Source organism: Podarcis bocagei (assembly GCF_964188305.1).
Source record: "Podarcis bocagei genome assembly, chromosome: W".
In the NCBI taxonomy this organism is placed as follows: Eukaryota; Metazoa; Chordata; class Lepidosauria; order Squamata; family Lacertidae; genus Podarcis; species Podarcis bocagei.
In genome coordinates this window covers 94,737,064-94,764,649 of record NC_138131.1, presented here as the reverse complement: position 1 = coordinate 94,764,649, position 27,586 = coordinate 94,737,064, and the positions used below count along the sequence as shown (strand labels likewise).

At 48.5% G+C, this 27,586-nt stretch overlaps 1 protein-coding gene and 1 pseudogene across 2 annotated transcripts in view; one reads left to right on the top strand and one right to left on the bottom strand.

Moving 5' to 3' along the window:
- Positions 1–5,401: 5,401 nt before the first annotated feature.
- LOC308577964 (uncharacterized protein) lies at positions 5,402–9,482 on the bottom strand. The gene is made up of 2 exons (XM_081178295.1): positions 7,820–9,482; positions 5,402–7,775 (listed from the first exon to the last, which is right to left on the bottom strand). The coding sequence occupies exon 2, from the start codon at positions 7,431–7,433 to the stop codon at positions 6,519–6,521; it is 915 nt and encodes a 304-aa protein (XP_081034421.1). The 5' UTR covers positions 7,434–7,775; positions 7,820–9,482; the 3' UTR covers positions 5,402–6,518.
- The window catches only part of LOC308578230 (protein CIMAP1C-like), a 51,154-nt pseudogene continuing 32,913 nt past the window's right edge, over positions 9,346–27,586 (top strand). Inside the window, exon 1 of the transcript in view lies at positions 9,346–9,384. The product of the transcript in view is annotated as a protein CIMAP1C-like (transcript). The remainder of the gene's footprint in view (positions 9,385–27,586) is intronic.

The window sequence follows — 27,586 nt, the reverse complement described above, 5'->3', positions numbered from 1 at the left end:
GAATTTTAAAAGGTATTGACCTTTTTAAATTCATTATAAATAGTATCCCAGAAGATTTTAACTTTGATACAAGTCCACCACATATGTAGGAAATTCCCTTCTTCTTCCCTACATTTCCAACATAATTTATCTTGGCTTCTATACATTTTGGCTAATTTACTTGGTGTGATGTACCAACGGTACATCATTTTCATTCAGTTTTCTTTAAGTGCCACACATGCCGTAAATTTGATTGTTTTATTCCACATTACCTGCCACCTCTCAAAATCAATATTATGCCCCAGATCCTGTGCCCATCTTATCATCACACTCTTTACCTCCTCATCCTTTGTTTTGCACTCTAGTAGTACCTTATACATTTTTGATATCATTTTCTTATTACTACCCAGCAGTTCTGTCTTAATCTCTGATTGGATGTTACTAAAACCATTGCTTTTATTGTCTTTCTTAAAGATATCTTGTAATTGGTGGTATTGTAACCAATCGGTTAATTATCCTCTCAATTCTTTGAATGATTTTAACTTTACTTTACCATCCCCCTCCAGTAACATGTCATAGACCAAATGGAGCAAACAGCACGCAGACCTAGTGGTGGGAGGAAAAAATCCTTAAATAAGAGACACGGGGGAATGATTAATGGACTTCAATGTCTGTACACTAATGCGCAAAGCATGGGAAATAAACAAGATGAGCTTGAGCTCTTGGTACAGCAAACTAAATATGACATAATAGGCATCACTGAAACCTGGTGGGATAAGTCCCACAATTGGAATGTAATAATGGGGGGATACAATCTATTTCAGAGAAACAGACCAGACAAGAAAGGAGGAGGAGTGGCGTTATATGTCAGGGATGTGTATACCTGTGAAGAGATCCAAGATTTAGAACCTCAAAGCCAAAGTGAGAGCATTTGGGTCAAAATTAAGGGAGAGAAGAATAACAGAGACCTCATTAAGATTAAAAAAGGATGTGTACAAAAAATGGAAAAGGGGGGAAACCACCAAAGAGGAATTCAAGCAAATAGCCAGCACGTGTAGACACAAAGTCAGAAAAGCTAAAGCACAGAATGAACTCAGGCTTGCTAGAGAGGTTAAAAGCAACAAAAAAGGCTTTTATGGGTATGTTTGTAGCAAAAGGAAGAACAAAGAAACAGTGGGGTCACTCAGAGGAGAAGATGGTGAAATGCAAACAGGGGACACAGAAAGGGCTGAACTCCTCAATGCCTTCTTTGCCTCAGTCTTCTCCAATAAAGAAAACAATGCCCGACCTGAAGAATTTGGAGCAAATGATTCAGCAAAGGAAACACAGCCCAGAATAACTAAGGAGATAGTACAAGAATACTTGGCTAGTTTAGATGTATTCAAGTCTCCAGGGCCAGATGAACTGCATCCAAGAGTATTAAAAGAACTGGCAGATGTGATCTCAGAACCACTGGCAGTCATCTTTGAGAATTCCTGGAGAACAGGCGAAGTCCCGGCAGACTGGAGGAGGGAAAATGTTGTCCCTATTTTCAAAAAGGGGAAAAGAGAGGACCCAAATAATTACCGCCCAGTCAGTCTGACATCAATACCAGGGAAGATTCTGGAGCAGATCATTAAGCAAACAGTCTATGAGCACCTAGAAAGGAATGCTGTGATCACCAATAGTCAGCATGGATTTCTCAAAAATAAGTCATGTCAGACTAACCTGATCTCGTTTTTTGACAGAATTACAAGCCTGGTAGATGAAGGGAACGCAGTGGATGTAGCCTACCTTGATTTCAGCAAGGCATTTGACAAGGTGCCCCATGATATTCTTGTAAAGAAGCTGGTAAAATGCGGTCTTGACTATGCTACCACTCAGTGGATTTGTAACTGGCTGACTGACCGAACCCAAAGGGTGCTCATCAATGGTTCCTCTTCATCCTGGAGAAGAGTGACTAGTGGGGTGCCACAGGGTTCTGTCTTGGGCCCGGTCTTATTCAACATCTTTATCAACGACTTGGATGATGGACTCAAGGGCATCCTGATCAAATTTGCAGATGACACCAAACTGGGAGGGGTGGCTAACACCCCAGAGGACAGGATCACACTTCAAAACGACCTTGACAGATTAGAGAACTGGGCAAAAACAAACAAGATGAATTTTAACAGGGAGAAATGTAAAGTATTGTACTTGGGCAAAAAAAATGAGAGGCACAAATACAAGATGGGGGACACCTGGCTTGAGAGCAGTACATGTGAAAAGGATCTAGGAGTCTTGGTTGACCACAAACTTGACATGAGCCAACAGTGTGACGCGGCAGCTAAAAAAGCCAATGCAATTCTGGGCTGCATCAATAGGAGTATAGCATCTAGATCAAGGGAAGTAATAGTGCTACTGTATTCTGCTCTGGTCAGACCTCACGGAGTTTTACGTTCTAAGAGATTTTTATGTCTAGTCCATACCTCATACAAGGATTTTCTAATGATGTGGTGCAGAAACCCTCTGTGAACTTTTGTCTTTCCATACCACAGGTAGGCGTGCCACCCGTATCTATTATCGAATCCCTCTAAATCTAGTACCTCCTCATTGTCTCATGCTATCCAATCACGCAACCAACAAAAACAAGATGCTTCATAATAAATTTTTAGATCTGGCTGGGAGAATCCACCTCTTTCTTTTGCATCAGTCAGGATTTTATATTTGATCCTAGGTTTCTTTCCCAGCCAGATATATTTAGAAATAAGTTTTCGTCAGATGTCAAATTGTTTCGTTCCACATATAATAGGAATGGTCTGGAATAAGATTAACAGTTTCGGAAGCATGTTCATTTTAATATCAGCAATTCTGTCCATCAACGATAATTTCATTCTGGTCCAAATTTCCAGGTCTTGTTTAATCTCTGTCCACACCTTTTCGTAATTATCTTTATATAAGTTGATGTTTTTTGTCATTAGCCATACCCCCAAGTATTTTACTTTTTTTTGCAATTGTTAGTCCTGTTTTCATTTGTAACTCTTCTATTTCTTTACTATCCATGTTTTCTGTTAGTAGTTTTGTTTTGCTCTTATTAAATTTAAATCCAGCAAGATGACAATATTCTTCTATTTTTTCCATTGCCTCAATTGAACTATTTATTAGTTGTTCCAACGTCAACACTACATCATCTGCAAAAGCTTTATATTTGTATTCTTTTAAACCAATTTCTATACCTTTTACTCTTTTTGTTTCAGTTTTTTTTTCAGCAGAACATCTAGTGTTGTTATGAATAATAATGGCAATAGCAGGCAGCCCTGCCTTGTCCCCTTCGTTATCTCAATTCTTTCCGTTAAAGTATTGTTAATTGCGTGGACAGGCGGAGTCCCCAGATCCTGCACGGCCCCCCCGTCATGTGAATAACGACTCAAGACAACGTGCTATGGGATTAAATTGGCCACAACTTTATTAAATTTCAAATGTGGGTAGACCTTGGCTCAGGCATTGGGCGTTCTCCCTCCCCGGTCCCCAGCCGGGGACCTAGGGAGCATCAGGGTTATCCAGTGTGTGTGGGGGGGATGGGCCGGCTCTGGAGAACATATGTTCAAGCAGAGATGGCCGCCCCCATAACGCCGCTGCCGCAGGAGGGAGCAATGACGACCTTTCGGTGTACGGCCAAAGCCTCCCTCCAGAAAACCCCTTTAACGGGGAACCCTGGTATCGCCGCCGCAAGAGGAAGATGGACAAAAGGATTCCGCCCAAGGCCTGATACCGCCAAAGTTGTGACGTTTTGCTACGGGAAAGGCGAAACCTGCCAATGCAGGGAAATTCCTTTCCGGCCCTTTAACAGCGACCTTAACGTAGCAGCGCCCGCATACCTGTGAAGAAAAGTTAACCTGCAAAACCTGTGAAGAAAAGTTAACCTGCAAAATAAGACCTTAACTGAGGGTGGGTAGGGTGGGAGAAGCTCTGGAGCCAAGTGTGGATTCCTAGGTAAGATCCTCCCTCTATTGTGTGGGCAGGTAATCCCTCCCCTACCTGGCCTGGTCTCCTTGGCAACGCTTCCCCCAGGTGGGATTGGACAACTGACTGAGGTAGGTGGAGACCTCCAGGTATCCCACCTGAGGGAAGGCAAAGCCAAGCCTATGCTGTTGGAGCCGCTCCAGATCTAGGGGCTGCACGCGTCCACGCAAAGGGCGCCCCCCATTTTAAGCGGGGAGCGGTCATTGCGTGGACAGGCGGAGTCCCCAGATCCTGCACGGTCCCCCCGTCATGTGAATAACGACTCAAGACAACGTGCTATGGGATTAAATTGGCCACAACTTTATTAAATTTCAAATGTGGGTTGACCTTGGCTCAGGCATTGGGCGTTCTCCCTCCCCGGTCCCCAGCCGGGGACCTAGGGAGCATCAGGGTTATCCAGTGTGTGGGGGGGGGATGGGCCGGCTCTGGAGAACATATGTTCAAGCAGAGATGGCCGCCCCCGTAACGCCGCCGCAGGAGGGAGCAATGACGACCTTTCGGTGTACGGCCAAAGCCTCCCTCCAGAAAACCCCTTTAACGGGGAACCCTGGTATCGCCGCCGCAAGAGGAAGATGGACAAAAGGATTCCGCCCAAGGCCTGATACCGCCACCCGAGACCGCAATTGCGGTCTCGCCGCCAAGACTACCAACATCTGAAAGACGCCTTTGCCATCCTCCACCAATCAATCAGGCCATGCCTGATGTCGCTCAGCCAACGCTCGTTACCCAGGTCCGATAGGTGCACGCCATCGGGCTGAAATAGCTCCTGCATGTAAACTTTAATGTTGGGGTGTTTCATGACCTGACCTCCCATGCGAGTGGTTGCAGAGCGCACTGCCCTATTGATTTTTTCCACAGTGTAATTAAGTCTAGTGGGTTTGATGTTGCCACGCCAATGCAAGCGTGGTAGAGGTTCGTACCAGAAAATCGTGATATTGGGGTGAGTGGCGTGCACGCTTTCCAGGTCTGCGATCGCTGTTTTGATCAAAATTATGCTTTTGCGCACGACCAAGTCATTTTCGCAGAGGTGGAGCACAACCGCGCTTGCCGGGTGGCGGAACGCAAGTTCGTGACGAAACCGAGGGAGCAGGGCATCCCACCGTGGAACGCAAGTTCGTGACGCAACCGAGGGAGCAGGGCATCCCACCGTGGAACGCAAGTTCGTGACGCAACCGAGGGAGCAGGGCATCCCACCGTGGAACGCAAGTTCGTGACGCAACCGAGGGAGCTGGGCATCCCACCGTGGAACGCAAGTTCGTGACGCAACTGAGGGAGCAGGGGATCCCAACGCCTTCCCCGTTGTCCGAACCAGGCAATGGAGATCTTTGGCTGCAGACCCAGATGTTCTCCGCCTGGACCAGTGGTGGCATGGATGGCCGCCCAATGCACTATGCTGTGGCCGAAGTTTGGGGGTTGAGCCTGAAAGAAAGGATCTGTCAGTGTCTGCTGGTTGTATCTAATGTAGCCTTTGAAGGCAGCTGAACGCCACCGCCCCATTGCTTTTATGTGTTCTGCCGGGAGGCCGCTTGCAGCTGCCGTGGTTGCTGCACCGATACAAAAGGAATGCCCAGAAAATTGTGCCGGGTCACCTACACAAGCATGGATGGCCTTACGCAATATTGAAACAAATTGGCAACGGGTCATGGGGCGGCCTGATGCATGAATGGGAGGGCCTGGTCCTGGAGGACGTACCTTCAAGAATTTGCGTGTGTCCGCGACCAGGCATGGTCCAGTGTGTGGGGAGGGGGCTAGACTTAGCGTGGTACCCCTACCTAGTTGATCGGTTTTGGAGGCTCGGATTTTGACTTGTAGCATGCGCCTGTCAGGGTTGATATCAGCCACAGACAAGCCCCTGCGATGAGATGACAATGTGCCCCCAACGCACTCTCCGATACGGAGCGCACCAAGGAAGGCCAGGGAGAAGGCCGCCCTGAATAGCCTAATCTCATAGCTGGACCAGCAGATACTGGGGAGCACATCCAATATCAGCCGGAGGATCTCAATGATTACTGTCCTCCTCTTATCTGGAATGGGCGGGTGGGAGTGACGCCACCCTGCAAAGCTTCCTTACGTGGAAATTGTTACAGGGGTCTGGGAGCCAAAAACAGTTGCTGAAGTATGAGAAAGCAGCCTTGTGCAGGCTGATTGTCTTAAGGGGCCATGCCTCTACGCTTTAGGTGAACTATTAGAACATCATACTCCTTAGCTGCACGTCTGCGTCGTAAACCAAACTTATCTCTGAACCCCTCGAATTGGGACCATGCTCCGGTGTAGGATTGCAATGTTGATGGTGCAAGGGGGCTCAGTACCCCTGCTGTCACTTCTCTCGACCGAGTTCCCAAGGTCCTCCGGAAAGGCTTCTGGGAGTTGATCGGCCTCGGGTGCTAGGTCACCAAAACGCTCCATCTGAAAGCGAGACAGGGCATCTGCAATGTCGTTATTGAGGCCCGGGATGAACCGCGCGGAAAAGGTGATGTTACCTTTCAGACATTCCAGCACGAAGAGACGGAGCACGCGAATTACCCTGTTGGATTTTGCAGATTGCTTCGCCATGATTCTTACCACCGCCTGGTTGTCTGACCAGAAGCACACCTTGGTGTCCTTGAGAAGGTCCCCCAAACCCGGAGAGCTACTAGGATTGGAAAGAACTCAAGAAAAGTTAAATCGCGTGTAATGCCCTCCGCGTGCCAAGATGTCGGCCAAGGCTGCGCACGCCAGTGACCCCTGAGGTAGACACCGAAGCCAGAGCGACCAGAGGCGTCAGAGTGCACCTGTAGCTGCTCCTTAAGCAGCAGCCAATCTCGCCAAAAGGATACCCCATTGTAACTTTTCAGGAAGGTCAGCCACATTTTGAGGTCCTCCCTTATGGTATGAGTGACCCTGATGTGGTGGTGGGGGGCAACACCGCCAACCATGAGACGGGCTAGGCGTGCGCAAAAGGCGCGACTGGGCGAGATAACCCTGCCTTCAAAATAGAGGTGTCCTAAGAGTGTCTGGACCTGATGCAACGTAGTCGTTTTCTGGGCCATCGTGGTGGTAACCAATTCCCTCAACGTGGCGAGTTCGGCCAGGGGCAGGCAAGAGGTTTGGCTGACAGAATCCAGTTCAATACCCAGATATGATTTGAAACCTAGCAACCAGAAGTCCCTGGGGTGGACTGGTAACAAACGGAAGGCCGATTCGATGTCACATTTTGCCATGAGCGCGCCCGAGCCGCACTCCCTAACCAGCCTGATTGCCTGATCAAGAGATGCATATTTGACTGAGCATTGTTCTTGAGGATTGGCATCATTTACTGACCCACCCTTTGGGTAAGAAAGGTTGTGTATTAATCGAAACTCGCCTGTGGCCTTCTTAGGCACGATACCTGGTGGAGACACTATGAGGGTGGGAAATGGAGGTTCTGAGAAGGGACCTGCCACTCGCCCCAGCAAACGTTCTTTGGTGATCTTCTTCTCAGCAATGTGTGGCATATCTCAGACAGACTTTTGGTTGGGGGGATTGGTGCATGAAGGGGTGACTACCACTGGGATGTGGAAACCTTCCCTAGAGCCCTCCTAAATGTATTTTGCTGCCTCTTTATTGGGGTACTGGAGTAAAAAGGCAGCATTGCTGATATAGATACGGGTGAGGGGGCTAGGGAAAGGAGAACACTATTTGCGGGCATTGTTTTTGCTTTGCAGTGTGCCAGAGGAGCCTGTAGAGGCTCCGGCCTCTCTTTTGTCTTGAGATGTGCCTGCGCCTGATCCGCGGGAGCCTTGAAAAAACTTCTACCCCCAAAAACATTTTGTGGTGGGGTGAGATCCACTACAGCGCTCGCATTTATGAGCAAATCGGCATTTTTCTCTGAAGCAGGAACCGTTGTTATACTCCCAGCAAGATCTCTTGGGGGCCTTGGATTGGTATTTGGACTGTTTCACATTGTCAGACCCTTTCTTGAAGAATGGGGCAACCAACTCAGACCACACGTCATCATCTTCGATATCCCATCTAGCTGTGTCGTCCCCTGCCGCCCGCTCCCTGAATGCCTGGTCATAGGCAAGTGCCGCCTCCCCCCCCATACATGGCTTCAGCCTTTAGGATGATAAGTAGGTAGTTGGTCAGGTGCCAACCCCTGTCAGGGTAACTAGCGACTATAATACCCATGTAAGTGGTGTATGCAGTGAGCCAATTACGAAAGGTACGCTCAACACTCACTTTTTTATCTTTTTTCCTCTGCTTGGCGGATTTAGATTTTAGGCATGTCGAAGAGGCAGGGGATAGCAGATCAAACAAATCCACAAACTCCCCATTAAGGATGCGTTCCCGCAACTTCTCGCGCAGGCGAAGGCCTGGGGGCTGGTCAGTTCTTTTGAAGTTGGATTTCCTAATGCTACCTCTGGAGTCAATGCCCTCCTCACCACACAGCGCAATAGCACCATGTTCACGCCTGTGCCTCCGGTTGCGGCACCGCCAGACCCAGTGCGGCAGCCCTGGGGCGTGGGGGCCTGTAACCCAATAGCCTTTGATGCTCCCCCCCGTGTACTATCAGTGGAGCTGGACCTACCTGAGGAACTAGATGATCCAGAAGAGTCCCTCTTGGACTTGTGGCTCTCCTCCTGGATTTGCGGTGTTTCCTCCCACGATGACGCGATCTGTGCGACTTAGGGATGATGAGCGTGATGCGCCTTCCTGGACACGGCGGTCAGCGGAGCTGCTACTGCGCCCTTGCCTGCGGCTGTGAGGTGACCCAGAGCGCCCTGTGCGCGAATCCCGCTGCTCCAGGCGGCGCCTCAGCCGGGCAATGGTCCTATCCTTACTGTCTCCACGCACCGGGTGCGAGGGACTGCTACTAAGGCAGGAGCGGGTAGAGGAGGAGCTCTCTGTACATCTCGGCTTGGCAGCCGAGCCCTTGCCGGCGCGACTCGCCATGGCTAGTGGGCTTATGGACCCAAAAGACCCTCTAGGTGCTGCTGCCCTCTTGGGCGCGGTCTTCTTGGGCTGCTCCTCCCTGGTCGCACGCGCCTTACGCTGTTCAGTGGCCTGTATCTGGGCAGGCTTGGTGGACGCGCCCCTTACAGTGCCCCTTCTAATGCGGGGCGGAGAAGCAGCCTGACGCTTTGGTGGCATGGTGTGGGGCTAATAGAGTAGGGTATGCTAGGGAATCCGTAGAACAAGGGGGGGGGCAATGATTGGTAGAAAATGCCCGCTATCAATTTGCAAACACACACTAGTGATAAAGGTAAGGGTTCAAATAATGGGAGGGGAGGAGATAAGGCAAGGACTGAGTCGCAGCAGGGATCGCTACTAAAGGCTGCAAAATAAAACAAGCAATAGTTTAGAAAATCACTGCACAGATTTCAGTTGAGGTCCATGGGCAGTCTCCCCTCGTCGATAATGAGCGCGATGCCTGCTGTCCACTGCACCTGCTGGCAAGCTATGATAGTGAGATGCAAAACCAATACTTACCTGATGAGGCCATAGGTGCGCCTAAGGACCACCGAAGCATGACCGCCCCTGCAGCCAGATCCAGGATGGCCGCCGCCATGTAGTCACCGGCGCAATGGCTGCTGCCATGCGATCGCCATTGAAATGGCTGCAGACTTGGGGCCACCACTAAGCAGGCCCCACCACGGTTTATGGGGGGGTGGGGCAAGCAGAGGCACACACTGTCCCCCGGGGCCATCTGGGGGGGGAGGCGGGTATGCCCACCAGCTGCAGAGGTCCCCCCCGCCGCCGCCCAGGGGAGGTTCCAGGGTCGCCAGAGGCCTGGTGTAGGCCATATGAGGCGGCAGGGCCTCCCTGCAGCCTTAAAGGCTGACCAAAGGTGGGGGAAGGCCATGCGGTGTGGCCCGCGGCCCCCCCACGGAATGGGGGGGTGGCAGGAAGGCCCCCGCCGCCCAGGGGAGGCTCCAAAGCCGCTGTAGGCCCAGCTAGGCCGCACTATTCAGCAGAGCCTTTCCGAGGCCCGGTTACGCCTCCCGGAGCCGGGGAGGGCACGGGCCGCAGCCCGCGCCCCCACCCCCACCCCAGCGATTGTGCGTGTGGCGGGAAGGCCCCCGCCGCCCAGGAGAAGCTCCAGGGCCACCGGAGGCCCGGCTAGGCCGCAAAATGCGGCAAGGCCTCGCCGAGGCCCAGCCAGGCCTCCCTGCGGCCCAGGCAGCCCTCCGGAGCCGGGGGAGGCCGCGTGGCAGGGCCCGGGGCCCCCCCGGCGGTCGCGGGGGTGGCGGGAAGGCCCCCGCCGCCCAGGAAAGGCCCCAGGGCCGCCAGAGGCCCGGCTAGGCCGCAAAATGCGGCAAGGCCTCGCCGAGGCCCAGCCAGGCCTCCCTGCGGCCCAGGCAGCCCTCCGGAGCCGGGGGAGGCCGTGTGGCGGGGCCCGCGGGCCCCCCCGGCGATCGCGGGGGCGGCGGGAAGGCCCCCGCCGCCCAGGAAAGGCCCCAGGGCCGCCAGAGGCCCGGCTAGGCTGCAAAATGCGGCAAGGCCTCGCCGAGGCCCAGCCAGGCCTCCCTGCGGCCCAGGCAGCCCTCCGGAGCCGGGGGAGGCCGCGTGGCGGATGTTGGTTTCTGCTTTGCTTCACTGTGCAGCGAAAGGGCTTGTCACGAGACAGGTGTTTACATTCCACAGTCTGTACTGTTGGAGTTTCTCACGGGAAAGGGAAGCTGGATGTGACGTACACTGGTTTCCTGTTTTTCACTGTGTGATTCTCTCCGAGCTGTCGAGAGGATGCTTTTCTGCTCCGGCAGAGGCAAGATGTCTTTCTGTAATATACCAGCTTTGAACTGTAAATAAAGCAATATAGAGTATGCAGCACGTACTCCTCATCCTTCCGCTGGGCACGAGACTCTGCTTTAAATGAACACGTGGTTATGGGCTCCAGAAGTCGAATCGGAGTGCCGGCAAAGGATCGGAATGCAGAGGGACAGATCGGAACGGTATCTGCTCTGCGCGTAAAAGTGATTGATGAGGTATGTGCTACTGCTCCGGGCAGCCTGCCAGCTTCTAGTTAATTGCTTTATGGCTGGACTTTGAACATTTAAAGCCGTTTTGCCGGGAACAGGCAAAAGGCTCCCAGGCACAAGTCACTATGCTGGGGAAATCGAAAGTAACTTTTAAGTGCGCTTTTGGAATGAAGCAGCTGCAGCAGTGACGCAGCAAGATTTAAAGCAGCATATATGACGCTGAAGGCTAATGCCAGAGTCATGATGGCCCTTCAGGATGCTTGTGGGATTCCTACGCTCAACAAGAAAAACCATGCCGACTGGGTTCTGTATGCAGAGGCAATTCTGCGGAAAGAGGGTTTGTTTGAGGTGATTACAGACCCCCCCCCCCAGTTCCAGTTACAGATGCATGGGAAGCTAAGGATTCCAAAGCACGGGGAACGCTTACATTGATAGTATCCCCAGAAGAGCTCTGTCTATTGCGTGATAAGACCTCAGCCAGAGAAATTTGGGACGCTTTGAGAGAGGCTCACTTAAGGACAGAAGCTGGATCTACTATGTTTTACTTTAACAAGCTGCATAATATGGCTCTTGCTGAAGGTGGAGATGTGCGTTTACATCTGATGGAGATGCAAAATCTGAGACATGAGCTGCAACAGAGAGGACTGAACTTTCCAGAGGCTGTGTATTCTTTCATGATACTACAATCTTTGGGTTCAGGTTGGGAGTCTGTTGCAACCCAGATTGCTGTGCAGCCAACCGCTCAGCTGACAGTGGACTATGTAACTGCCGTGATATTGAATGAAGCGGATCGCCGGGGTGCTAGCTGCATGGGCAAGGGGGAGTCTTCACAGACGTCGTCCCTTAGTGCAGTGGAACCACCAGATGGCGCCAAAGCTTTGAAGGCAGTGAAATGCTACTCGTGTGGACGTCTAGGCCATATGAAGAGGGAATGCAGATATCCCAGGGCCAAGACAGAGCAGCGCAGCGAAAGCTCATCGCGTGGAAAAGGCCGAGGCAAAGGCAAAGGTCCGGTGTCTAGGACAACGCAGCACAAGGCTATGGTTTCACGCTTCACTCCAAAGGCTGCAGAGGTCCAGAAGACGTCTAGATCTTTCTTCGTTGTTGATTCAGCGGCAACCCACCACATGTGCAACGATAAGAGACTGTTTGTGTCTTTTACACCGCAGGAAGGTGCGATTCACCAGGCGGATGACCACACTATTCCAAGTAAAGGCTACGGAACTGTTGTTCTTCACAGTTTGGACTTATCGATACAGAATGTACTTTATGTGCCAGACGCCAATCATAATCTGCTCAGCGTTGGACAGCTGAATGAACGGAACATTGACGTGTCCTTCAAGAACAAGAAGTGCATCATCACAAAGAAAAATGATTATGTATTGCATGCTGAATATGTTGATCGTTTGTTTGTTTTGTATTATGATGATGTTGAAAAGGATGACACTTGTTGCATTGCAGGTTCTAACAAAAGTTTGCATGCAGAATGTATTCATGATTTTCATAGAAAATTTGGTCATTTGCATTTTGAGGCAGTATCTAAAATGCCTACCTTGGTTGAAGATATGACTATTAAACCCTGCAGGTACCACATGAAGTGCAAAGCATGCGCAGCAAACAAGGTGAAAATGGCTGCGAAAGGTAAGGTGTCTAGTAGGCAAGCTACAGAACCATACCAGATTGTTCATGCTGATTTGGTTGGACCACTAGCGCCCTCTTTGGGTGGAAATAGGTACTTCATGGTTCTCATTGATGCATTTTCTAGATATATTTTTGTGTACAATCTCAAACAGAAATCAGAGGCTTTTCCTAGGTTCAAGGAATTCTGTGCTTGGTTGGAAAATGTGCATGGTAAGAAGATAAAGACTCTTTTCAGTGATCGCGGGGGAGAATTCACTTCTCAGCAGTTTGAAGCTTTTCTGACTGAGAAAGGAATTCAACACGATTTGTCTAGTCCTCGCTCGCCATGGCAGAATGGACTTGCGGAACGGGCAAATCAGACATTGCTTCAAGGGTTAAAAACCTTGCTGCATGATGCCAATCTTCCAGAGAATTATTGGGCCGAAGCTCTCTCGTGTTTTGTTTACAGTTACAATCGCAGGTTATCTTCAGCGATTGGTTGTACCCCCTATGAGAAGATGTTTGGCAAGAAGCCATACATCAAACACATGAAGATTTTTGGTTCGGACATGTGGGTTCGCTCACCACAAAACTCCAAGTTAGACAAGCGTGGATTGCATGGTATCTTTCTAGGTTATCAGAAAGGGTCTTACAGAATAATGATGACTGACTCTAAGACAATAAAGCTCACGAGAAGTGTTGAGTACAATGCAAAGTGGGGGGAGAATGTGGGAATTTTCCAATGTTATCCTGATGACGGTGATAAGACTGAGGATAGTCAAAAGCAACCACAACAACCCACTGATGAAGATTCTGAGTCTGAATCTGAAACTGAATCGGGTGATTCAGAGGATTTCAAGAGTGCGAAAGCCTCTATGCGACCCTCTGAAAGCTCTGATCAAGAATTGGAGGAACCATTGTTCACAATAGGTCGTTTTTCTCCTAAGAAGGAAGAGGAGAATGTTGAAGACTTAAGGCTAATTCATAGGTCACAGAGAGCCACAAAAGGCAAACCTCCAAAGAGATTTGCTGATGAGTTTGCTACAATAGCAGTAACAGCTGTTAAAAGCTCCAAGAAGGTATTTGAACCTTCAAGTTTCCAAGAAATCCAGGGTTTGGATTCAAAGGAAGCTGAGCCATGGTTAAATGCCATGAAGGCTGAGCTTGATTCCTTAGAAAGGAACAAAACATGGGAACTAGTTCCAGTAGTTCCAGGAATGAAACTGCTTGGAAGCAAATGGGTCTTCAAAGCGAAGACAGATCAAAATGGCAAGATAGTCAGACACAAAGCCAGATTGGTAGCCAGAGGTTTTGCACAGGTACCAGGTGAGGACTATCACGAGACCTACTCACCCACAGTGAGATATGAAAGCATTAGGCTTATGCTCAAGCTAGCTGCAGAGGAAAATTTACACATTAGTCACCATGATATTAATACAGCTTTTCTGTACGGATCTCTGAATGAATCACTTTATATGCTTCCACCTGATGGCGTACAGGTAAAACAGGGATTTGTTTGTGCTCTGAAGAAATCCCTTTATGGTCTCAAACAAAGTGCACGGTGTTGGCACACAAAACTCACTGAAGTATTGTTTTCTCTAGGTTTTCAGCAAGGGAAAGCTGATCCATGTGTATTTGTCAAAGAGGAGGGGCAAAAGAAACTGTACTGTTTGTTTTATGTTGATGATTTATTATTCTTTTGGAAAGATGTCGCAATGTACAATAACGCCCTAGCTCAACTAAAAGAGCACTTTGACATGAAAGATCTTGGTGACGTAAACAACTACCTATCTCTGGAAATAGAGAGAGATCAAGATGGTAACATTCTAGTACACCAGTCACGAAAAATTGCTGATGTGTTAAGCAAACTAAACCTGATGGATGCTAACCCTGTAGACACACCGATGACAACAGGTTATCAGGTAGATGACACTGAAGAAGCGTTTTCTGACACTACACTGTACAGAAGTGTTCTAGGCAAGCTAAACTTCATTGCCAGATGTTCAAGACCTGACATTGCTGTTAGCTGTAATTTGCTAAGCAGACAAGTCAACAATCCTAGTGTCAAGGATTGGAAAGCTCTGAAACGCATAGCGCGGTATTTGAAAGGCACTATGCATTACAGACTGAGACTTAACAATCAGAAGTCTGGTGGTCTTGAGATATTTGCAGATGCAAGTTTTGGAAGTGACACTGCAGACAGGAAAAGTACGTCTGGAGTTTGCTACATGTACAATCAGGGTCTGTTTGATTGGTCTTGCAAGAAGCAAACAACAGTTAGCTTAAGTACTTGTGAAGCTGAACTGAATGCACTGTCTTATTCACTTAAGGATTGTGAATGGTTGTTACAATTGTGCAAAGACATGAAAATTCCTGTCAAATGTCCAATCCAGGTTTACCAGGACAACAAAGCATGTTTGGCTTTGCTGAATTCGGAAGGTTGTAAGCAAAGCACGAAGCACTTGCAATTGAAGGTGCAACATGCTAGGGAATGTATTCAGAAGGGACTCGTAACGGTGTCCTATATGCCAGGTAATGAAATTCCTGCTGATGTATTGTCCAAGATTATATCAAAGGATCAACACTGTACCTATGTACAGAAGTTGGGTTTGTACTGATATTGTACGAACACGCTGCCCAGTGATGTTCACAGAAAGGGGGAGGATGTTGGTTTCTGCTTTGCTTCACTGTGCAGCGAAAGGGCTTGTCACGAGACAGGTGTTTACATTCCACAGTCTGTACTGTTGGAGTTTCTCACGGGAAAGGGAAGCTGGATGTGACGTACACTGGTTTCCTGTTTTTCACTGTGTGATTCTCTCCGAGCTGTCGAGAGGATGCTTTTCTGCTCCGGCAGAGGCAAGATGTCTTTCTGTAATATACCAGCTTTGAACTGTAAATAAAGCAATATAGAGTATGCAGCACGTACTTCTCATCCTTCCGCTGGGCACGAGACTCTGCTTAAAATCAACAGCGGGGCCCGCGGCCCCCCCCGGCGATCACGGGGGCGGCGGGAAGGCCCCCGCCGCCCGGGGGAGGCTCCAGGGCTGGGGGACACGGAGGAGCCCCCCCGAGGCCTAGTAAGGCCTCACGAAACGCCGCGGGCCTCCCTGCGGCCTAGAAAAGGCCATCTGGGGGCCACCAAGGCCCTGGGAGGTGACCGGGGACCCCCCTCCACCACCCGCCGCACCCCAGGGCCGCCAGGCCTGGCGGGGGAAGGGAAGGGGCTGCGCGTGGCGTTGCCTCCCCCCCCCCGCGGCCCACACGCCCCCGCAGGCATGGGGGGGCAGCTAGTGGGGCCCCCGTGCCACCACCCAACACCCCAGGGCATCAGGGCCCACCTAAGGAAAAGGATCCCCTTTTGAAGGGGTATCCTGAAGTCCATTACCCCCGTTATCCCTTGGGATCCCTCCTTTTGGAGCGAGGAAGTCCAGCGACGTCCTTCCTGGAGAAGCTCTGGAGCCAAGTGTGGATTCCTAGGTAAGATCCTCCCTCTATTGTGTGGGCAGGTAATCCCTCCCCTACCTGGCCTGGTCTCCTTGGCAACGCTTCCCCCAGGTGGGATTGGACAACTGACTGAGGTAGGTGGAGACCTCCAGGTATCCCACCTGAGGGAAGGCAAAGCCAAGCCTATGCTGTTGGAGCCGCTCCAGATCTAGGGGCTGCACGCGTCCACGCAAAGGGCGCCCCCCATTTTAAGCGGGGAGCGGTCATTATTAATCTAGCGAATTGTTCGGAATAGATAGATTTAATTCCATTCAGATATTCTGAGCGAGTATCGAGGCAGCTTCTTATGTATTTTGTAACTTGATGCAAGAACCTTCCCTCTCAGTCTCAGTCACCTCACTGCTATGTTAGGAAAGTGATACTGGCCTACCTTGGAAGACTGTTGTAAGAAAAAAGTAGGTTTTTTAATTGTACCCATGGTTTTTCAGAACCTATGGCTTGTCTAACTGATGCACTTACCTGAACTCACCTTTTACATGCCTTCTGAGGACATCAATTTTTCTTTTTCTTCCATGCTGCCCCCAGCAAAGGAAATTTTTGTGTTTCATTTGTGTTCCTTTGCATACTTCTGTATCTGTATTTTATTTTGTTGTACTTAGCTTTGGGGAAAAACCCTTAATAGACAAATATACAATGTTTAAATTGTTATATTGAACCAAAAACAGAGGTGCCACACTACTGGCAATTGCAAGTTTGAGAACACTGCTGGAAATTAGCATGTTGAATCCTAAGATCATCTGTCCAGTGGTTGTTGCTTCTGCTCGGATGAATTGGATAAAATGATTCTAGGGTAATTAAATGTTGACCTACATATCCATTTTTCATTTTCATATACAGTGGTACCTCGGGTTAAGAACTTAATTCATTCCGGAGGTCCATTCTTAACCGGAAACTGTTCTTAACCTGAGGCACCACTTTAGCTAAAGGGGCCTCCCACTGCCGCCGTGCAATTTCTGTTCTCATCCTGAAGCAAAGTTCTTAACCCGAGGTACTACTTCCGGGTTAACAGAGTCTGTAACCTGAAGCGTATGTAACCCGAGGTACCACTGTATAGTTATTGTGTTCTATATAATTTTAAGTATAATTCCCCATACAAGTGAATAGTAAAAGAACTCATACAAGTAATGCTGACACAACCCCTCACACACACTACCATATTTTTTGCTCTATAAGACGCACCAGACCATAAAACGCACCTAGTTTTTGGAGGAGGAAACAAGAAAAAAAATATTCTGAATCCCAGAAGCCAGGACAGCAAGCGAGATCGCAGTGATCCCGCTTGCTGTCCTGGCTTCTGGGATAGCCACACGCAGCCCCCGGCAGCAGGATGAAGGCTTCTGTTGCCCGGGAGAACTTGCGCATGGCTAAGGCTCCCCCAAGACCTGTGCTCCCTTTAAAGAGCCTGTGAAGCGCTCTTTCTCTGGGGAAAAGCCAAGAGCCGCACACAAGCTCCACACGGCTAATAAAAGGGAGCACTGAGCAGAGCCTCCCGCCTGCATTCGCTCCATAAGACGCACACACATTTCCCCTTACTTTTTAGGAAGGGAAAAGTGTGTCTTATAGAGCGAAAAATGTGGTAAGTAGAATAAGAGAAGCATAACCACCCGACCCCACCCCTCTCCCTCTTTTGTCTTTTTCTTCTTCTTCTTCTTCCTAATTGTTTAAACCAGTTCATAAACCAAGAACTTATACACTGATCACTAATAATGAAACATATGTTGCAGATATTTTTCCACAATTATTATGCTATTTTTGTGACATACTAATGACATGAGAAAACTTGTATAATGTTATTCTTGTTTATATAAGCCAATAAACACACACACACACACACACACACAATTTTAGTTCTCATTTCCCCTAATTTCTTTCCAAGCAATTTTCCCCAAAATAACACATTTCTGCTTGTTATTGCCACAAATATATGTATTTTTGATGCACACTTTTCCCTAACGTATGTGTCACGGGAAATGGGGTTGCTTGTGTGTAAATCTCCAGCCGTTCCAAACTGCTTAGGTGTGGTTGTGTCTTTTTCTGACTGAGCAGCCCTTTGCGCTGCTGCTCAGTCGCTAGCAGAATCCATGAGTGAGTGTCTCCTAAATTTCCTCCAGCATAAGAATTCCTTAACGGACAACCTTCGCCTCGCCTCTCTGCGCGGAAGCCTTCTGCGCAGAGTGGGCGTGCCGAGTGGTGGTCCTCCACCCTCCTCACTGACTTCACTGGAAGAGTCTCGGAGCCTCGCCTCCGAGCTGCTCTCTGCCTCTCCCTTCTTCCTGGTGTCACCTGAACTTCCTTCCCCAGATGACGTTCTCTCTCTTCCCTTACTCTTCCCCTCTCCTGCAGAGTCCGGGAGCCTCGCCTCTCCCCTCTGCTCCGATGTCAGTTCCCTGACATCCACCTCCCTCCCAGGGCCCTCCAACCCCCCCGTCCTTTCCTCGGACGGTGATGCAGGAAACCCCCGGAAGGAACTCTCCCCTCCATCTGATGATTCAAACACCCCTCTCCATTTGCTGCTGTCTCTTCTCTCTCCCCTATCTCCCCAGTCGGATTCTTCTTCGGACAATTCCCCTTCCTCCTCTTCGGAGGCGGGAAAACCCTCAAACTCTTCCTCTTCATCGGTGGTGCCAAATTGCTCCCCCCAGAACCTCTCTGGTGGTTTGGGCTTTCCCGGATACCTGCTATGAAACTCCTCCTGCAGATACTCATCCCTAATCTCTTCTGCTGGGACCCATGCATTTTCCGCTTCTGGCTCCCCCTCCCACGCCACCAAATATTCCACTCGTCCCCCTCTCCACCTGGAATCAAGAATTTCAGCTGCATGGCCACTGAATTCCCTTTCCTCCATCTGTGGATGCAAGGGTGTTTCACTTTGCTGACCCAGAAATTCCCTCCCCTCCCTGAACGGTGAGAGTAAGGACCTGTGGAACATGGGGTGCAGTTTCATGTGAGATGGCAATTTGAGCCTAAAGGCCACTGGATTAACTTGCTGGGCTACTTCGAACGGTCCCAGTTTCTTTGGCCTTAGCTTCTTGCACCCTCCTTTGAACGGCAACCCTTTGGTAGACAACCACACCTGGTCCCCCACTCTTATGGTTTCTCCCTCTCTGCGGTGCTTGTCTGCCTGCCTCTTGTACTCTTCCTTGGCCCTTTCCAGGTTTAACTTAAGCTGTTGGTGTAAAGCCTCCATTTCTTCCAAAATTTTTCAGCTGCGGGAACACTCCAACTTCCCTCCCCTTCCCCGGGGAAAGCCCTGGGGTGACACCCGTAATTCGCCATAAACGGACTCATCCCTGTGGACACATGTTCTGCATTATTGTATGCAAACTCAGCCAGCGCTAATTTGTCCACCCAATCCTTCTCCCTCTCGCAGACGTAGCAGCGTAGATATTGTTGAAGTATGCTGTTAGCTCTCTCTGCTTGTCCATTGGTTTCTGGATGTCTGGCCGTTGAGAACCCAACCTCGACGTCCAGCAGACTCATGAGCTTCCTCCAGAATCTGGACGTGAATTGCCGGCCTCTGTCGGATAAAATCCTCAAGGGGGCGCCATGCAACCTGAAAACATGCTCTACAAACAGCTTTGCTGTTTCTTCTGCAGTCACCGCATGCGAGCACGCAATAAAATGGCACATTTTGGTCATCAAGTCAACTACCACCATTACTGCCGTTTTCCCCCTGGCTTTGGGTAAGTCCGTCATAAAGTCAATTGATACCACCTCCCATGGCCTCTCTGGTGTGGGTAAGGGCTCCAGTAACCCTGCAGGTGCTGTCCTCTCCCCCTTCGCTCTCTGGCAGCACTGGCACCCACGTACATACTCCTTCACATCTTCCCTCACCCGTGGCCACCAAAACTGCCTGGTGACCAGTAGCATTGTCTTATGTTGTCCAAAATGTCCTGCCGTGGGGTTGTCATGCAGTTGTTTGAGTATTCTGCTCCTCAAATCCCCCTCAGGTATGTACAATGCACCCTTATAGTACAGTGCCCCGTCCTTTACTTCGAACCCCCCCCCCTGAGTTTCCCCAGTGATACCAATTTCTCGGATTTTGGTTTGTGCATATTGATCATCCCTCGTCAACCCGGCCAGCTCTTGCCTCCCGACGAACACTCCCCCACACACCCATCTGCCCTCGGGAATGACATGACGTGCTTCTGGCCCTCCCTCCCCTTCTGCGTATTCGGGCTTGCGGGAGAGGGCGTCTGCTCTGACATTTTCCTTCCCAGGCACGTACCTAATCTCAAAATCAAACTTGGAAAACTCCTGTGCCCACCGCACCTGTCGTTGGTTCAGCACTCTCGCCGTTCTCCAATATTCCACGTTCTTGTGGTCAGTACACACCTGGACTTTGTGCTGTGCGCCTATGAGAAAATGTCTCCATCGTCGAAAGGCCTCGTGAATTGCCAGCAGTTCCCGATCGTACACTGTATAGTTTTGCTCTGACTTGTTCAGCTTCCTGGAAAAGAAGGCACACGGCTTCCACTGTTCCCCATTTTCCTGCTGGAGCAATATGCCCCCCACAGCTCTGTCTGGCGCGTCCGTCTCTAGCCTCATCGGCTTCCGCAGATCCACATGTAGGAGCTGCTCTTCCGACGCGAAAGCCCTCTTAAGCTTTTCAAAGGAACGCTGGGCCTCTTCTGTCCATTCGAACTTCTTCTTACTGCTGAGACAATCCGTTATGGGTGCCGTTAGATGGGCGAAGTTCTTGATGAACTTCCTGTAGAAATTTGCAAACCCCAAGAACCTCTGCACGTCCTTCCTGTTCTTGGGAGGCTTCCATTCTAGCACAGCCTGCACCTTCCCCGGGTCCATGGCCAAGCCCTTGTCTGACAACCGATAGCCAAGGAACTCCACCTCTCGAGCATGGAATTGGCACTTCTCCAATTTGACCCACAGCTGGTGCTCCTGCAGTCTCTTCAGCACTTCCCTGACGTCTTTTACATGCTGCTCCTCGTTCTCTGAGTAGATTAGGACGTCGTCCAGGAAGGCTACACAATTCTTGTACAGCAGGGACCCCAGCACGTGGTGCATGAAAGCTTGAAAGGTGCTCGATCCCGATTGTAATCCGAAGGGCATAACTAAGTACTCAAAGGCTCCCAGAGGGGTGAACATGGTGGTTTTCCATTCATCCCCCTCCCTCATCCTTATCAAGTTGTACGCCCCCCGAAGGTCCAGCTTGGTAAAAATCTTCCCCTTCCTTACCCTGGCCAAAATGTCATCAATTCTGGGCATTGGGAAGGTCACTGGTTCCGACACCCTGTTCAATCCACGGTAGTCCACTACGAGCCTGGGCTCATGGGAGTCTCGCTTGTCCACAAAGAACACTGGACTACCCCCCACCGCCCTCGATTCCCTTATGAACCCTCGCTTCAGGTTCTTGTCAATAAACTTCCGCAATTCCTGCATCTCCCTATCTGACATGGCGTACAGCTTGCCCACTGGCAGCTGAGCGTCTGGGAGCAAGTTGATCTGGCAGTCAAAGGGCCTGTGGGGGGGTAGCCGATCCGCCTCCTTCTCGCTGAAGACTTCTTCCAAGTCCGCATACTGAGGTGGTATCTTCCCTTTTTCCCCTACTGCCATCCCTGCCACCCTGGCTACTGCCATCCTCAGGCCTTCCCCTCCGTGGCAATGCTCTACGCAGTGAGCTGACCCAAAGGTGACTGTCCGCTGGTGCCACCCTACTACTGGGTCGTGCAGTGCCAGCCAACTCATTCCCAGTATGATAGGTGGTCCTGCTAAGGTGGCTACGTGAAAGACAATTGTCTCAGTGTGTCTGGAAACTGTCATTTTCATGGGCGGGGTCTGGTGGGTCACTTCCCCTCCCAAAAGTTCTCTCCCATCTATCGTGGTTACTTGCAGGGGATGTTCTAGAGGCACCACCTGTAGCTGGTGTTCTAGCGCAAAATCCTTGCTAAAGAAGTTGCAAGAGCTGCCTGAATACAGCAGCACCTTCACTTTGATGGGGTGTCCGTTTGGGAGTTCTAGCACCACCTCTATTGCGATGGCTGCTCGGGGGGGGGGTCTGGTTTGGGCACTACTACTGGTTGCTCGCCTGGCTGCTGTGCCCTCCTTCCTGCAGCCAAGCACGGCCGTTTCCCGGAGCCTCTTTCTTTTCCTCCTCACTCCCCACTGCCCCCACCATTCCTTGCCACGCCTTCTTCTGAGGGCATACTCTGGCAAAATGTCCCGGCTGCTGGCATAGGAAACACCTCTTACTGGTTTTCCCCTCCTTCTTACGCACCTCGCTGGAGTTTGAAAACCCGCACGCGCGCGCTCCTCCAATCTCCATTGGCTCCTCGGGTGGCACAGTAGACACTGGCACGTCTGGAGTGCGGTTGTCATGCCAACGCTCTGCTCTCCCTTCCCGCCTTTCCAGCGCGCGCGTCTCTTGCCTGACTCCTACAGCGAGCGCCAACTTGGTCAGCTGGTCCATCGATTCCGGGCGGGGTGAGCGGGAAAGTTCGTCTCTCACCCAAGGGGATAAGCCCTCCTCAAATAACATTTGTACTGGTTGAGAACTCAGATCCCACCCAAGTTTATGGATCAGCATAGCAAATCTCGACCAGTACTCTCTCACTGACTGGTTTCCTTGTTTGCACTCCATCAGTTCTTTACGAGTCACACTCTCTTCAACATCGCTCGCGAACATGTGATCCATCGCGCTAAAAAACTTTCTCAGGTCCTTCAAAGCCGCGTTCTCCGCCGCCATTAAGGGTCGGACCCAATCTCTGGCCCTCCCCTGCAGGTGCCCCACCACGAAAGCGACTCTTCCCCCATCGTCGGCAAAGTCATCGTGCTGCAGATCCAGCGCATACTGCACTTCAGTCTTAAAAGCGTTATAATCTCTGGGGTTGCCCCCAAAAGTCCGCACAAGTCCCCGTACCTTTCTTGCGATGGGGGTAATCTTCCCCTGGGCGTCATGTGTCCTCCTTTCATCCAGCCGCGCCGCTAGTAGAGCCAGTTGCTGCTCCAAGTCTTGGTTTCTCTCCTCCAGACTCTGTCCGCCTTTGGCCCCCTCTCCTGCGCCGGCTCCTCCGGTTTGACTCATGACTGTACCCCGGTCCTCTTGCACACAAGCAACGTAAAGGACTCACGGATTGCTGTCACGGGAAATGGGGTTGCTTGTGTGTAAATCTCCAGCCGTTCCAAACCGCTTAGGTGTGGTTGTGTCTTTCCCTGACTGAGCAGCCCTTTGCGCTGCTGCTTAGTCGCTAGCAGAATCCGTGAGTGGGTGTCTCCTAAATTTCCTCCAGCATAAGAATTACTTTGATCTGAAGCCTTTGAAGAGGAATTTAAAAGTTTCAATTTCGTGCATGACCTGAACTGTCGCTATAGGTACTAAGGGATTTAAACTTTTTTTTTCTGCTTTGCTTTGAACTTAGTTTTTCCTCTCCCTGTGGATTTACAAAATTATTTAAAGAAACCCAGGTACTTGACTGCCAAACTATTAGAGCTGTCAGTTTGCGGACTTGATTTTTGCTACTCTGAACTGTTACTTTTGAGTGTTACTGGACTAGCTACTTTGAAACACTATTATCTGGCACTTTTCCTGAAACTTTGTTTAAATAAGGACTCACTCTGCTGGCTATAAAGAAGAGCGGAAGGTCTTTCTTGAAATTTATGAGTGGTTGGATACTGTTGGATTTTGGCAAAACTTTTTTAAGCTTTTACGCTTTGGAACAACTATTGGAAAAAATTCCTTTGTTCTCCTCAAGATTTGTTTGAACTCCCCCTGGTGGATTTTGGATTTACAACTGGTTGGGACTTGTTTTTTCTCTTTTTTCTTCCTTTAACTTGTTGTTTACTCTCTGAGCTTGTGGATTCCCATGGGAGCATACTAAATTTGACCTTGGCACGTAGACAGGAGTGGAATGAGTGGCACTGGGAAAACAAGATCGGCCAAAGCTAAAGCTAAACAATTAACTCAATCAACATTAACTTCCCAGTTGCGCAGATCATCTGTTCCTACTGTTTTGGGAACACAAGAATTAGAAACTGAGCTGACTTTATCAGAAGGCATGGCAGCTGGAGGAAACGAATCAGTACTAGACAAAATCTTGGAGAAGTTGGAAACATTGGACAAAAAAGTGGATGTACAATCGGCAAAGATTGACCAAAATACTGCCAGCCTAAATAAATTAACTGAACAAGTGACCTTACATGCACAATCAATTGGGAAGCTTTTTGAAGCTACTACAGAGAATCGTAAAGCTACCACAGAGAATCGTAAATTGGCTGAGGAAGTTAACCAGAAAGTGGAAGCAGTGAAGGAGGAGGTTAAACCACTGACTAAACAGATTGGTGAACATCAGGCCTACCTGTCTATGATTGAATTACGCAGTCGGGAAAATAATCTGAGGCTGAGATCAATTTTAGAACTGGAACAAGGGAATTTAACGGAATATTTGACAAAAGAACTTTCCAAGTTTTGGAACTTGGAGGAAGACAAGGACTTTAAAATCGTTAGTGCCTTCAGACTTGGAAGAGTAGCAAGGAAGGACAGACCCAGAGACTGTTTGATTACTTTGAGATCTAAGGAAGAGAAGGATAAAATACTAAGCTTACATTATGAAAAATCACTTGTAATCCAGGGAAGGAGAGCGGAAATTTACAAAGATATCCCTAAACAACTTTTGGATCTAAGAACCACCTATACAGAACTAACCAAACTGTTGAGAAGTAACTCAATCCTTTTCAGGTGGGAATTTCCTCAAGGATTATCTTTCACATTCAGAGGGAAGAAGGTGAAAATTAAAACACCCGAGGATAAAGATAAGTTCCTGCATGATTACGGAGAAGACCTTCAGAAAGTGATTACAGGGCCTGAGGCTTGGTCACCGCCACCGCCTGCACCTACACCTTTGGGATCTGAGGAACAGAAGAAAGAAACACCACCCTCTACAGAATAACAGACTCGCCCAGGATGTCTCTGCAACTTCTTAGCTGGAACATTAATGGTGGAAATTCCCCGGAAAAAAGGAGAAGGATATTCCATATATTAAAGAAAGAACAATTGGACATTATTTGCCTACAGGAAACACATGTGACTAGGCTCCACAGAAAAGTGTTAATTAACAAAAGATTAGGCCAAGAATTTATTTCATCAGACCGAGTCAAAAAGAGAGGAGTGGTGATTTATGCAAAGGAGAGCCTATCACCAAAATTCCTTTTTAAAGATGAACAAGGAAGAATTTTGGCAATCGAAATTCAAACCCAGGGTGAAAAGTTCTTGATACTGGGAATCTATGCACCGAACGAAGGGAAATCAGAATTTTATAAGAAGCTGCATGAGACAATGCTGGACTATCTGGACTATAATAACATCATTATGATGGGAGATATGAATGGGGTGGTGTCTACAAATATGGATAAGTCACATGGCCAAAGCGTGACAAAAGATGGCAGACTACCTAAAACTTTTTTTGAACTGACTGACAATATGGACTTGATTGATATCTGGAGGACAAAAAAACCCCTAGGAAGAGAGGGAACATTCTTTTCTGAAGCCCAACTGACATGGACAAGAATCGACCAAATCTGGATAACTAGAGGTCTGGCACCCAAGATCAGAAAAGTGGAAATCTGCCCAAAGACTTGCTCCGACCATAACGCAGTAAAGATGGATATGAGACTAACTACAACCGGCTCCTTTAGATGGAAGATGAATGACACCCTGCTCAGAGACCAGGAGATTATCAAAAAGGCCCAAAAAGCTTTGAAGGACTATTTTGAAATAAATTTGAACACCATGGTGGAAAAAAGAGTAATCTGGGACCCAAGTAAAGCTGTAATGAGGGGGTTTCTGATACAACAGAACACCATAAAGAAAAGAGCACAGAACGAGAAAAAGGAAAAGATTTTGGAGAAAATTAGGGAATGCGAGAAAAAGTTAAGATCGAAACCGAAGTCAAAGGAGATTCTGAGAGAAACTAAACTCTACCAAGTACAATACTCTAAATTGATAAATCAGGAAGTGGAGTGGAAAATCAAGTTAATGAAACAAAGATCATTTGAATCGGCAAATAAATGTGGAAAGCTGTTAGCATGGCAGCTGAAAAAGAGACAAAAACTAAATACGGTTACCAACTTAGAGATTGAAGGGAAAAACATTCAGAATCCTGTGGAGATTAGAAAGTGCTTCCAGAGATACTTTAAGCAACTTTACACTCAAGCTTTTTGTTCAGAATATATCGCACCCATACCATTCTCAAATCCTTGGCCTACCCCCATCCCATGAAGATTCTTTTTCATAAAACTCCAAGAGATATTGTCAAAGGCTTTCTCCGCGTCCACAAAAATCAGAACTGCTTTAGTGTTTATATTCACCTCTAGTAGTTCCAAAATGTCTATTATGTTCCTCACATTGTCTGATAAATGCCTTTTAGGGAGAAAGCCTGCTTGGTCCTTATGAATCTTCTCCATCAACACTCTTTTCAATCTTTTTGCCAAAATGTCTGCAAAAATTTTGTAATCCACATTAAGTAATGATATTGGGCGGTAGTTCTTAAGTTGAGTCTTTTCAGTCTCTGTCTTTGGTATGAGTGTAATATACGCTTCTTTCCACGATTCTGGCGCCCTTTTCCCCTCTAAAATCTCATTACAGACTTCCTTTAGCGGTTGCACCAACCACTCCTTCAAAGCTTTGTAGTATCTGGAAGTCAGTCCATCTGGTCCTGGAGATTTGCCCAATTGCATGTTCTGAATGGCACCCTCTATCTCTTGTTCTGTTATTCTCTGATTTAGATCCACCTTACTTTGATGAGAGATTTTTTGTAATCCATATTTTTTAAGGAATTCATCTATGTCCTCTTCATTCTGTGATCCTTGTGAATATAACTTTTTAAAATAACTCAGGAAACAATTTCTAATCTCGTTGGGTTTGGATATATTCTTTCCATCCACTTCTAGATTTGTAACTGTATTTAGTTTCTGTCTTTTCTTCAATTGCCAGGCGAGAAGTTTACCACATTTATCTGCCGATTCAAATGTCTTTTGTCTCATTTGCTTTATCTTCCACTCAATCTCTTGATTCATCAATTCCATATATTGTGTTTGATATAGCTTGATCTCTCTCAAAATCTCCTGGGACTTTGGTTTTGATCTTAATCTTTTCTCTCCTTCTTTTATCTTTTCCAAAATCTTTTCCTTCTTCTCATTTTGCTTTCTCTTTTTTATTGAATTTTGTTGAATCAAAAATCCTCGCATCACAGCTTTGCTTGCGTCCCAGATCACTCTTTTTTCTACATCGGCCTTTAAATTTATTTCAAAATAGTCCTTTAAGGTTTTTTGGGCCTTTCTGTGGATCTCCTCGTCTCGAAACAGGGTGTCATTCATCCTCCATCTGAATTGACCAGTTGTTGTAAGTTTCATCTCCATCTTCACGGCGTTATGGTCGGAGCAAGTCTTTGGGCAGATTTCTATTTTTTTAATCTTTGGAGCCATCCCACTAGTAATCCAAATTTGGTCGATTCTGGTCCAGGTCATCATTGCTTGAGAGAAAAAAGTTCCCTCTCTCTCGAGAGGGTTCCTTGTTCTCCAAATATCTATTAAGTCCATATTTTCAGTCATTT

What these genes read in the sequence shown, in the direction of transcription:
- LOC308577964 (XM_081178295.1), bottom strand. Translation starts at nt 7,433, where the DNA reads ATGCCACACATTGCTGAGAAGAAGATCACCAAAGAACGTTTGCTGGGG.